The sequence below is a fragment of the Lineus longissimus genome, chromosome 8, assembly GCF_910592395.1.
Source record: "Lineus longissimus chromosome 8, tnLinLong1.2, whole genome shotgun sequence".
NCBI classification, from domain to species: Eukaryota; Metazoa; Nemertea; class Pilidiophora; order Heteronemertea; family Lineidae; genus Lineus; species Lineus longissimus.
In genome coordinates this window covers 18,103,981-18,117,273 of record NC_088315.1, presented here as the reverse complement: position 1 = coordinate 18,117,273, position 13,293 = coordinate 18,103,981, and the positions used below count along the sequence as shown (strand labels likewise).

Here is a 13,293-nt window from a genome sequence, read left to right as displayed (position 1 = left end):
CATTCGAATTGGTGTTGTCAACCCATTGTTTACCCAAACTGAACATGTTAAATGACCACGTGCATATTTTGTGGACTGATTCGCATGTTTCAAATCTGTCTTAGAATGGTGAAACTAGAGTATTATCAGATCACCAAGACAACAGGGTTGGCACAAGGTGAGCCCCCCACTTTTTGGCACAGCAGTGATTTTTCAGGCTGCCTCTCCCCAAAAGCAAATTACTACAGTAGAACCTCTCTACTGAGGCCAACCTCGGGACTGAAAAGTGCTGTTCATAATAGAAAGGGTGTCCTTCATAGGGCGATGTCCATAGAGGAAGGTTCCACTGTACTCCTAATTTTAGCCCTCAGATGCCCTGCAAAGGCATATTGAACCATGAGTCTTTCTGGGGAGAGCCAAGGGCCCAGAGCCCCCTTGTTTCAAGGATGGGTGGAGAGGGGGGGCCTGATTGTTATGGCACACTGGGTTTTGTGGAGAGAGGAACCTGAAATGCTTCACACAGTGAATTCAATGGTAGGTCCATCTCGTAGATAAAAGCAGAACTAAAATCTGAGGCTTTGATGAACTACGAAGTTGAGGATCAACACAGAAAGCTTGGCATCTACTGTAAACCATGACGTTTTTGCGAGCATTTTACTTTTGTCAATTTCAGAACCAGATCAAAACTTGAAAATTTGCAAAATTACAAGGAAATGGGTCTTTTATAAAGAAATCCAGTGGATTTGTGGAAATTAGATACATGTAACATGAACATTTCAAAGGGGTTAATTCTCAAACATTTTAGCACCACAATGATTTCACAGTTTACAGTACTGCTCTGAAGTATTCAAACATATCCCATACATGAACCATTCTGGTCAAAAGTTACATATCTTGCTGCATGCAACTTCTATCCTACTGAAGCACAAAATTAAGGAGACCTGATAATTACAGCCTCGAATAGTATTGTAGATCTGAGCTCAGAGTTGCATAAGTAAGAGAGGTCACTTCTGACAAGTACTGTACCACTGAAATCAAAAACTTCACTTACATGTTGCAGCATCTCTTCTGTTGAACTCAGCTTATCGCGGCTACATTCCGCGTCGTCTTCCAATTCTCGAATCTTCTCCGTTTGTGCTTCGACTTGCTCTGTTAGCACGCTAATCTGAAGGACCAACTGCTCGCGTTCGTTTTCCAGCTGGTGGACCTTCTCGTCGACATTTTCCGCCGAGAAACCATTTGTCTGAAACGAGAAGATGCGAAAACGATGAAAAATGTTGCCACGTACTCAAAATACGCGGTTGACTGATGTCTCGGACTCCAACTCGTTGTACAGCAACTGACATCAAATTTTCGTTATTTGGTCCGGCTGATCAACTTATTTTAAAGTTGTTTGAAGCTAATCTGAAATTGGTGAATCTGAAATTGTTTAAATATGGGACCCACTGTTTACAGTGCAGTAAGACCTCACTGTTAAGGCCATTCTCGCGACTGACAAGTGCTGTCCATATTAGAGAGGTGTCCTTAATAGAGAGGACAAATTGAATGGAAACAACCACTTGGGACCAACACTAGTACCCTTAATAGGGTGTCCTTAATAGAGAGGTGTCCGCTAAGAGAGGGTCCACTGTGTGTGATATTTCATTTCGCAGGACAAGAGTTGTCTGAGATCAGTGGCATCGTGGTAAGAGCATTTGGCTCACTATCAGTCGACCCTTGGTTGGACTCACAGAAAGATCATCGTTGTTTCGGCCAACTGTCCTTGGGTACAGCACTCAACCTTTATTGCTTTGTCCTTAGAAAGATATGTAAAACCAATATTTGCTCGACCTGTTGGCTATATTCTAAACGACCCATCGACATAATAAAAGTAGCTTGGATGGACTCAACCTCTGGCTTAAGCACTAGGCCTATAAACTCAATTGGCAACTAACCGTAGTGGCACGTAAAACCACTTACGGTAGAACCTCTCTTAGTGGACACCTCTCTAATAAGGACAACCTCTCTATTAAGGACAACCGCTCTATCAAGGACACTAGTTTTGGTCCCAAATTGGTTGTTTCAATTCAATTTGACCTCTCTAATCAGGACACCTCTCTAATAAGGACATCCTCTCTATTAAGGACACTAGTTTTGGTCCCAAATAGGTTGTTTCCATTCAATTTAACCTCTCTAATCAGGACTAATCTATATTAAGGACAGCACTTGTCAGTCCCGAGGGTGTCCTTCAAAGAGAGGTTCTACTGTATCTCTCCTTGGAGGAGGGATACTTTCTGGAGAATCACACCTCCAAGTGCATTGTCACGCTAAAGTCGAGGAACAGCGCAGGTGGACTCTTGGATAATAAATTGCAGCCATTTCGAATGAAGAACATGAGTCGGCAGGAAACCTTGTGGGTATAATCAATTTTCACGGCGGTAATTGTAATTAATGTTCATCACTAACGGCACTCTCTTTCGCCGTCTGAAGTGCCGTGATTAATCTCGCTTCGAAACGACAACAATGATATCGTGTTGCCCCAACGCTTTTCAAAATGCTAATTCACTTTGTACTGAATTTGCGTTTTCTGAGAGAAAATCTTTCCACGACTGGTGAAGTTTTATTATATTTTCTTGTGTGGGTTTTTGTAGGGCTACAATTTGGCAAAATAACTGTTTCAAAAACCTTTACTGGAAACTGCCAAATTTTCACACCTCTCTATGAGATTTGCAAAAAAAACTTACAAGATTTCTATTATATGGTTGATTAAGATTTTTTTTCCCATCAGATTTTTTTTCACTATTTGTGCCAATATTTTCATTTTCAAGTCCAACTTTAAAATTTTTGAATAAACAACAGTTTTTGTAGGGCTACAATTTGGCAAAATAACTGTTTCAAAAACCTTTAGTGTAAACTGCCAAATTTTCATGCCTCTCTATGAGATTTGCAAAAAAATTTACAAGAATTCTATTTTGGTTGATTAAGATTTTTTTCCCATCAGATTTTTTTCACCATTTGTGCCAATATTTTCAAATTCAAGTCCAACTTTCAAATTTTTGAATAAACGACGTAGGCCTGTAAAAGATAGATAGATATCTTACAAATGGTTGTGATGAGATCGTACAAAAAGGGTTGACTTTTTGAACAGACACTGCCCCTCTCAAGTGTGCAGATAAAGTCTTTTCCAATCCCGCTCTTGGGTGCAGGCTGGTCACCAGCTGGTGATGACCCTATAAGCTAATTATCCCCTTGCTAACTGGCGTTAGAATCAATTAGTGGGGTAATGCCTTAAAGGGAATCCTTAGGCAGGAGCCAGGTAGGTCAGATTAGGTTACTCAAAGTTGTCAATAGGGATCTCTCCTAGCGCTAAGTACATCGAAACTATTTGTGCTTGTACTAAGAATATTGTGAACCACCAAATTCTTGCAGGCATTTTGTTTTCGCGGGATTGACAAATCACATGAATTTGCGAAAATAAAATTTGCCAAAAAATTAAAAGCACAAAAATTATTTCGAAAACTGAAAGAAATGTGCAATCGCCAAAATAAAAATGTGTGAATTTTTTTTCTCTCCAAATTTTTGTGAAATTGCAAAGTGAAGCAAAATTTTGCCTGATTACAGTACAGTAGAACCTCTCTATTAAGGACACTCTCGGTACTGACAAATACTGTCCTTAATAGAGAGGTGTCCTGATTAGAGAGGTCAAATTGAATGGAAAGTACCAATTTGGGACCAAAACTATTGTCCTTAATAGAGAGGTGTCCACAAAGGGAGGTTCCACTGAATATTCATCTTTGAATCAAATACCAAATAGTCCCCTAGAGCTTTATTCATGTAAGTTGCCCAAATACCATCGACTTGACCCCCTAGTTTCTGCCTCTAGTCCACCTTTAAAGGCAGAAGGATCGATCTAAATCGAGCAGTGATTCTCATCAGTCTCAGGTGGTCGATCATTTCCATCTTCAGCATCTGGTCGTTTTACCGTCTCAGTGACCACCATCTTTAAAGGGGTATGCCGTTCGTGACAACTGGTGGTCCAGGTAATAGAAATGCAGTTTTACACAATGCCGTAGTGCAGTTATTATGCATACAAATTTGCTGAAACTTGGCATTCATAGTATATGTATATTTGTCTACACAATGGCATTATTGAAATTTATATTTAGTACGTATTTACACAATTGGAAATTTTCGAATTACATTCCAAATTTCAAATTTTTAACGAGTAGCGTCCGATTTCAAAAATTCAATATACTCTACAGAAAGCTGACACAGAGATATTTCCATTTCTACTTTTCTGGAGGAGAAAAAATGGAAACCCTGAAAAAATTAGAAGTACCCCACATCCCTGTATAGAGGGCACTACCAGCTACAACCAAAATCAAACACCACAAGGAAAGAAGTAATCCACTACGCCGACAAAATCACGTCCGACTCTTACCATGACAGTAAATCCGGGCGTTCGAGTACAATTCCTTCCGGGCGAGGTTGGCGCAGAGCTGTGACACCCTTGTCCAAGTTTTTCATCCAATTCGGCACAACTTATGATAATCTGAAGTTGAATTGTGCGTCCGGCCAACTTTGAAATCGGTCCGAGATTTTTAGTAACTTTAATGGCCTCCTTCATGCTATGTTTTCAATATCCATTTGAATCAAAAACACGATCAAAATGTAATTTTTTTCGATGTCATCAAAAGACCTATTAGTCACACTCAAACTGACATAAATATCCTCTGATTAAAATCCAGGGATGCCAATAACTAAGCTAAGGCAAAAAATCTGAAACTACTTTTCTTGTAAAAATCATGTCCTTTTTTTATCGACACTCACTTACACAAAAATGCCTCTAAAATGGTTATCTATCGTCCAATTATGGAAGTTCAAAGCTCCACAAAGAGGTTAGACAAAGATCCTTCCATTCCAACTGTCAAATTTAGCATTTAGTAAGAGAAAAACGTCTGAAAATCGCCTAAAATCAGAAATTTTACATCCCTGAAAATCCATACATCTACCACACTCACGCCACCAGTGTCGTCAGTTCTGCTAATAAAGGTTGCAATAAATGCAAATGCAATGCTTTTCAAAAACAATCCATTTATTCACGCCATGGCCGACATCCCATAATATAAATCCATGTGCTAATCAGAACCACATGCGTTAATAAAAACAGAAATAAATTCAATCCCCAATCCTTATTATCCTGATATCCAGTGACACTTTTAATGTCAATCCTGAACAGTGTCCCCAACCTTTTCTGCTCTTTTCACCAAAAACCAGACTTCATCCAACATTAAGGCCCACTATTACACACTATTTGTTCACCAACTCAGACAATTCTCTGGATTTATCTGACAATAACCTGACTCCATTTGACTTTCTCCTGATTTATCCATCAAAAACCTGACTTCATTCAACAATTCTCGAACAAGTCAGCCTTTTGTGTTGAAATGCACTCCCTTTCGAATTTCAAACTCCAAAAGTACAAAACTCAAACCTCTTTTAAATTTCACAAAATGTTTGTTTACTTATCCGTCATAACTGATGCCAAAGACACAATCCTGAAACCCAAGAATCTCGGAACGTACGCCAAAGATGCAGTCATAAGTCAGATCTGTCCGCATGTTCACAGAGGCCGCCGTTGAAATTCTAACTAAATTCCATTAGACACTTAATCCAAACTGCTCCTCCATTCACGTTAATGGAATTGACACAGAGACTTCAGAGGATATTCAAAATGTGATGAAATGTACAAGGCTTTATAAAATCATGGCTCAAGTTATCATCTTTTGGTACAAGTTGTTGAAGAGTCAATGGAAAGACCACTTGTAAGTTAGGTGTAACCGCACAGGCACTGAAATATGGCAATTTTCAAAATAGGCACAAGACAGGTGTGTACTATCAACTTTCTCTAATCTCTACACCTCAGGCAGGGCGTGTATATTGTCTGCTGAGAACTCACTGGCTCAAACTTACAAAATAGCCGTGACAGTATTAAGAGCATTTTTCAATGTCGGCACAAAACAGATGAGTACCATCAACTTTCTCTGATCTCTACACCTCTGGCAGGGCGTGAATGTGCCTGTTTTCCCCGACGGCGAGACAAAAGTTATTCAAACCTCCGCAAAAAAAGATATTTTCCTGTGTTCCTTGCGCTAATCCTTTCTTCACATCATCGCCATCTGAAGAACTTAGCAACTCGCAATCCAGCTATTCCGTTAAAATGATGGTGAAAGATGCTAAAAATTACAAGCAAGACAAGTTTGTCAAAACCCAATAGACTTAACTCGTTCCTTGAGGCAGCCTCTTTGGCCTACACTGCCCAGTGCTGAGCTGTGGCTGGTTGTCCTGAGCAGCGGTGACATCTATTGGAGTGCCCAAATAATATTCAAAAGTTCTGCCATCTATTGTATTTGGATTAAACTAATGTCTTTGCGTGTGTACAGCTTGTTTAGAGTGGCTGCAGTGTAGTGCTGAGGAATTGATATCTATATTAGTAAATGACGTACCATGTACGTCATTGACACTTAGGGGACATGTGGAATGACGTGCTATGCACGTCATCTCCTGTAAAAGGGTTGATATTGGAAACACTGAGACCGCTGATGCACCGGTATGAAAGTATGTGCATTCTAAAAGGTACAGTAGAACCTCTCTATTAAGGACACCCTCGGGACTGACAACTGTTGTTCTGATTAGAGAGGTGTCCTGATAAGAGTGGTGTCCTGATTAGTGAGGTCAAATTGAATGGAAACCACCACTTTGGGACCAAAACTAGTGTCCTTAATAGAGAGGTGTCCTGAATAGAGAGGTCAAATTGAATGGAAACCACCACTTTGGGACCAAAACTAGTGTCCTTAATAGAGAGGTGTCCGCTGAGGGAGATTCCACTCTATGATGCATAAGGAACACATCACGTCTTTTTTACGAAGTGTTTGAAAGAGACACTAAAAGATCACTTAAATGACATTCAAAGAAGGCTGGTGACTTGGCACAAAGATCAAAGTAGGCTGGAGTTCGAGAGACATAAAAGAAGGCTTTTTTAAATCTCTGTCAAAACATTAAACCCCAACTTTTTTAACGGATCGGGGGAGAGGCAGATATCGCTTGCCATCGATCAGTCGAATAAATGCAAATGATTTCTGCAATCTGCCACCATGATTTATGACTTCGAATCCATGTCTTCTGACATTAGGCCCTATGAAAAGTTGTTAGTTTATCATCCCAACCCACATCACATTTTCCAATTTTTTCGAATTTTCAAATTCAATCACTAAATTTGTGTCTGGTAGAAATTAGAACTGTTTACTTATATATTTAGTTACATTCCTGATAAAATTGCATTTACAATGATACCCATAGCTGCCTACCCTTTAAAGTCTGGTAATGTGTAAAATCTTTGGTAAAAACGGGTAAAATGGCCGAAGCAGGCCTGGCAATGTGAAGCAACCACCCATAAAGTATAGCAGTAGGCCGCTCTAGAGACTAACCATGTCCATTTTGGCTCATTTAATCAGCAGTTGTACCCTTAAAGTGATACTATGATGTGATTAACAACTTTGCGGAAATACGTCCGTTTTTTTAATTGTTGATCACAAATGTAAAGCTCAAATTTTCCATTTTTGATTAGATTTATCATAAAATCGCTGAATGTAAACCAACGCGACCGCGAAAATGTTCATGTTGTGACGTCATCAACGAAAACGGCACCGAAGCGAGCCGTCCAGGCGGGATTAAACCATCAATTTCTAGAAAATGTGAATTTCGATTCGAAAACCTCACCGATTTATGAGAAAGTGACATAGTCATTTGTCAAAAACAGCTAAAACATTATATGGCGAAATTTGACACGAGTTACCCTTTAAATTCTGAACATCCAGCGTCTTGCTGAACAGATGTTCTTATTGGTTTGGTGCCAAAAATACCAGCAGTAGCACAAGCGTAGCTTCGTGTTCAGGATTTTTTGGGAACACCCCCTCCCGCATCACTTTGATGTTGAAAAGGTTGAAAAACAAACAATTTATTTCACGGGGCCTTATACTTGTCACTTGACCTGAGTCAGGATACACCATGGCAGTTTACCGCTAATGTTTCGAATATTCGTTATTGATGGCCACCAAAAGGAAGGCTGCTTCCTCAATCGCAAAATAATTCTCCAGCGATATGATCTCGGCAAATTTTGCCATTTCAGTCATTTTGCCGCACAAATGTTCCGGCCGTGTATGAATTCGAAAAGAGATTTGCCACACATTTGCATAAAGATTGGGGGTGGACCAAAGGCATTTTGACGAGAACTTGCAATCCTAAAGCTATTAGAACTTTTCAAAATGAAGCGAGTTACTATTTGAAACAAGGAGGCAGTGTTCCCTGGAAAACAAAGAACAGGCTTCAACACTCGAAATTGGCATTCACTTCATTCTGAAAGAGTTCTGATTGCTTTAGGATTTCAAAGAGCCTCATGGCCTAGTGGTTTACACTGCTGGCTACCACGCAAAAGGGCCCAGGTTCGATCCCGGGGAGAACCCAGGATCGTATGTCTGGATGAACTGGCGTGGCTTTCAAGGAACTAAAATTCCTGGCTCTTCACAGTCCTTCGAATGAGACTCAAAACCGAGGTTCCTTGTACCTGGTGTCTATGCCAGGGCAAGCTAAGACCCCCACCAAGTGAGAAACATGAGTAGCTTGCGTGGACTCTATCTCTCTCACCAAAGTCGGACCACTAGGCCAATAAACCCAATTGGCGCCTAACCGTAGTGGCACGCAGGATACGCTCATCCCGCCTTGGAGGAGGATTACTCCTAGGAGAATGACCCCTCCAAGTGCAGAGCGAACGCTGAAGAAGAAGAAGAAGAAGAAGGAGCTTTAGGATTTCAAGTTCTAGTCAAAATGGTGGTGCATATGGTGAACCCTTATTTTTCCAGAATTCTGAGCATCAACTAATGCAAGTATCAATTCGTTTCTTGTACCCCCCCTCCTCAAGGGTAGTTAAGCTATCACCACTAATCTTTGCCGATGCTTGAGTAGTATTTATTTTTCCTTTAGTGAAAATTTGGCGAAGCTGGAAAGAATAAGGATGCTAATGTGTCGATGTCTTCTCGAACATACAGCCTTACCCAGTAAAATTAGTCCGTTTACTTTATATGATGGTGATAACTGATATATTGTTGATGGTGAAGTCTTGACGAAAGAAAAAGTAGTATTGGTGAAAAAAGGGTGATGCTTGAGCCTTAAGATGTCGTTATAGGGTGATAAGGTGTCGTACCCTTGAGGGGGGGGTACAAGACACGAATTGATACTTGCATCAGACCCTTTCGAAAACAAATGATGACGTAAGCAACAGTATATCAACATGCCATCGACATTTTGCCAAAGTGATGACTCATCAATTTTGACAGTGTTCATCAACTGCTCTGGAAGTTGGATTGCCTGCCGAAATACACAGGATTCTCGCGAAGTTGGGGAGCTGATTCTCTGGTGTTAAAAGCAACGCTTTTGCTATGGTAGGCCTATCAACAGCAAGAAAATAAGAAAGCCTTTCATAATGATTTATCGTTGTCATGGTTTTGCAACCGGTTGGTTAACACCGTTATAAACTTGAGGCAAGTCAATTCTAATGGCTTCTTTGCCTCTCTTCGCCAAATGTACCAAGTAACGAGTGTAGGTGGATCCGGGTCTTAGAAAGATGCTAACACATGACTAGATTCTTAGAAAAGGACTCAGGTGTTTTTCGAAAAACTTTAGTAGTTGATGATGCGAAGATAACTTGTATAGCGTGTAACTGAATTGTCAAAATTATGCTGATTCATTATCCAAGGAATAGGTTACGTTGAATTCTCCACGTGCCTTCCCCGTTATGCACTTCCAGTACCCTAGCTTAAGGGACAAGGTCGGAAGATTGGTAAAGCAAATAGCCCACACAGTGTCGAAAATAGCTTTCATTACACCTTACCATACAAGTTGTAAAGGAGATTTAAGTCAATAGGTGTCGAATTTGAAGAATTACAGTAGAACTTCTCTAAAGGACACCCTCGGGACTGACAAGTGGTGTCCTTAATAGATAGGTGTCCTGATTAGAGAGATCAAATTGAATGGAAACCACCACTTTGGGACCAAAACTAATGTCCTTAATAGAGAGGTGTCCTGATTAGAGAGGTCAAATAGAATGGAAACCACCACTTTGGGACCAAAACTAATGTCCTTAATAGAGAGGTGTCCTGACTATAGAGGTCAAATAGAATGGAAACCACCACTTTGGGACCAAAACAAATGTCCTTAATAGAGAGGTGTCCTGATTGGAGAGGTCAAATTGAATGGAAACCACCACTTTGGGCCCAAAACTAGTGTCCTTAATAGAGAGGTGTCCGCTAAGAGAGGTTCAACTGTATGGGTTTTTTCTGGAATTTTTTTTACTGCAACTGGTATTTGAAATGCTTCAAAGCACATGGTCAGTGAGTTTTCCATAAACCAACATGGATAGCAATAGCACTAGCCACGAAACCCAAGCAAATGATGTAACGCTCATAATAGCTTTGTTTTCATGCCTGAATGTCTTGGGCTCATCGCAACCATCTCCATGGTTTCATATACCGATGAGACATAAAGCCTAGTGTTACCAACGACAATACCAGTTCTCCAGCAGGTTGTTTTAAAGGACCAGTGGCATTATTAAGGCCATTATTACCAAGCGGTCGGCTGCCCAGTCACCACCCATTCTACAGTCGCAGTTTCCATCATTAACTCTTTGACCGCCAGAGCCAAAAACAAAGGTCCCCTTTGAGCCAGGATTGCACGCTTTTACCATTATGCAAATTTCACAACAAGGCAGAAAACATCCTCAACACCACTAATGGCATTTTGATAAACTGAAGGTTGAACGTAGATCTACGTCCCTGATCGTCAACAGTTGACTTTTCAAAACGTAGATTAACGGTCATGGTGGTCTTAGAGTTAAATAACACATTTAAATTCGAAAACTGACTGAATTAACACACTTTTCCGATGTTGGTTCCAACTCGACCCGAGTGAACCCTCCGTGCAGAGATTTTTTGAGCGGATCGATGCACGGAGACGCGCTGCGCGGAGACGAAAATCTACATCACCAAGTCACGCTGATGGCGCTTGATTACTCTACTACAACGATGATAATGGAAATGACGTTGCGTCTTAATAGCGGGGTGACGTGAACTCGGATCTTGGCGTGCACTCACGCGGCGGGAAAGGTCTTTCGCGCCAGGACTTGCATGTACTAAAAATAACGGATAATGCGTTTTTCTACTATCTAAGAGCTGAAACCGACTGCCAATCAGCTTGCAGATGCTAACCAGCACCCCTGTCTTCGCGGGTCACTTAAAACCTATAGTTTTGCTCGGTATTATGTAAAGTGTCACTGATCACGTAAGTGGATACTGGCACTATAAATAACCCCATTTTGATTGATTGATTGAAACAAAATTGGAACTGCACCAAACACGTTCAGAAAAATAGTTTACTGATGAACCAGAAGAAGAACAAACACACTGCAGTAAAAAGCCGCCCATTCCTTTAACCTTCTTCTGTCAAATCAAACGAATCTGCCCGTGAGCCAAACTAACATTGTCTCATACGCAACACTGTCTCATTCTTGATAGGCAATCCATGTTTAGATGCATAGACACCTGGAGAAATATGAAAAAGATGAGCCAAACCAACATAGCCTCATTTGCCACACTGCCCCAATGCAAATAGACAATCCTTGTTTAAATGTTCTGACATTGCAAGAAATTTTAAAAGATAACAAATTTCAGTTCCCACATTCATCAATTTAGGGTGACGATCATTCTTTTTCCAGGTTACACAATCAGAAGGAAGAAACAGTTATCCTAGCAGGATTAAAGAAAATTTGGGAAGGCCAGAAATTGCAACAGGATCTGCAGAACTTGCCTGTCAGGAATCAGTTGGCATGGGGCCTCTTTTATAAAGGGATAGGATCACCTCCCCTATGTAAAACTATCCTGAAGCATGGTGGTCATAAGGATGTAGGGATGATGTATACTGCCGCTTATTAACTGTAGGCCAGAGCGGATCAGATGTACATGTCCTTCTCCCACACATTCAACTTCAGGGCTCGACCATCCGATTTTAGATGCTCCGGGGAACTTCCACTCTTTCATCACACCGTCTAAACTCAGTGTCATCCGAAGAGCCATTGTCTTCAGAGCAGAGTCTAAATGTCAAGGGAGGTGAGTGACTCAAGAACAAATGATCTAATTCAAGAGCTGCTCTATGGATAGTATTTCTGAGGAACGTCATAGCCTTGTGGTTAACACTGCTGGTACAATGCTATAGGGTCGGAGTTCTTTTATAACAGAATCCATAGGAGGTGAGTGACTCTGGAACAAATGATCAAATTCAATAGCTGCTCTACCTATCGGATTCTGAGGAGCCTCATAGCCTAGTGGTTAACAATGCTGGCTACCACGCGATAGGGCCCGAGTTCTATCCCAAGGAGGTGAGTGACTCTGGAACAAATGGTCAAATCCAATAGTTGCTCTACCTATCGGATTCTGAGCAGCCTCATAGCCTGGTGGTTAACAATGCTGGCTACCATGCAATGGGGTCAAGATTCGATCCCGCAGAGAACCCAGGATTGTATTTCTGGATGAACTGGTAGCTTTCAAGGAACTAAAATCCTGGGTTTTCGGAACAAATTTGAGGCTAAATTTGGGATAAATTGATGAGGGTCTGTCTGATGAGACTAAAAGCTGTTGTTCCTTGTACCTTAGTGTCAAAGCTAAGCAAGGAAAATATCCCACATAGGTGGACAGTAGCCTGCAGTGGACTCCATACCTCTGACAAAAATCGAGTAGGGTTACCACCCCGGTAATGATGATCATGATGATAATGATATGAGAAACTGAAGACAGAGACAGCACTCACCCACAACTAAGGGATGACTGACAATGACTGTGACATCTGTTAGGTCTTTTAAAGGACATCGTGTACAGTTTCATAAGAAGTCAAATTTGATATACGACATTGCGTCTACCAATTGTTTTGTCTGGAGTGAAATTTTTTGGTTTTCGGTATCAAATTCACCGCGGGGAAGCTGATCTTTCATCGCACTGAAAGAACTCAATGTCATCAGAAGAGCTGTCATCTGATTGCGGTATATTTAAGGAGGCGCACCATCCAGGAACGAATGATCAAATTTCAATGGTGCTCTACGGATAAAAGGTACTGGAACAGAAACCAAATACAGTAGAACCTCTCTATTGAGGACACCCTCGGGACTGACAAGTGCTGTCCTTAATAGAGGGGTGTCCTGATTAGAGAGTTCAAATAGAATGGAAACAACCAATT

The 13,293-nt window shown here is 40.9% G+C and overlaps 1 protein-coding gene across 18 annotated transcripts in view; it reads right to left on the bottom strand.

Moving 5' to 3' along the window:
• LOC135492187 (liprin-beta-1-like) overlaps positions 1-13,293 on the bottom strand; it is a 136,100-nt gene that overhangs the window by 80,341 nt on the left and 42,466 nt on the right. For 17 of the 18 annotated variants that reach the window (XM_064778440.1, XM_064778450.1, XM_064778444.1 and 14 more), the window contains one exon: positions 1,031-1,222. In XM_064778440.1, coding sequence (XP_064634510.1) covers positions 1,031-1,222 — 192 coding nt within the window. Of the gene's footprint in view, positions 1-1,030; positions 1,223-4,399; positions 4,842-13,293 lie in introns of those variants that run through there. The other variant, XM_064778453.1, reaches the window with a different exon arrangement.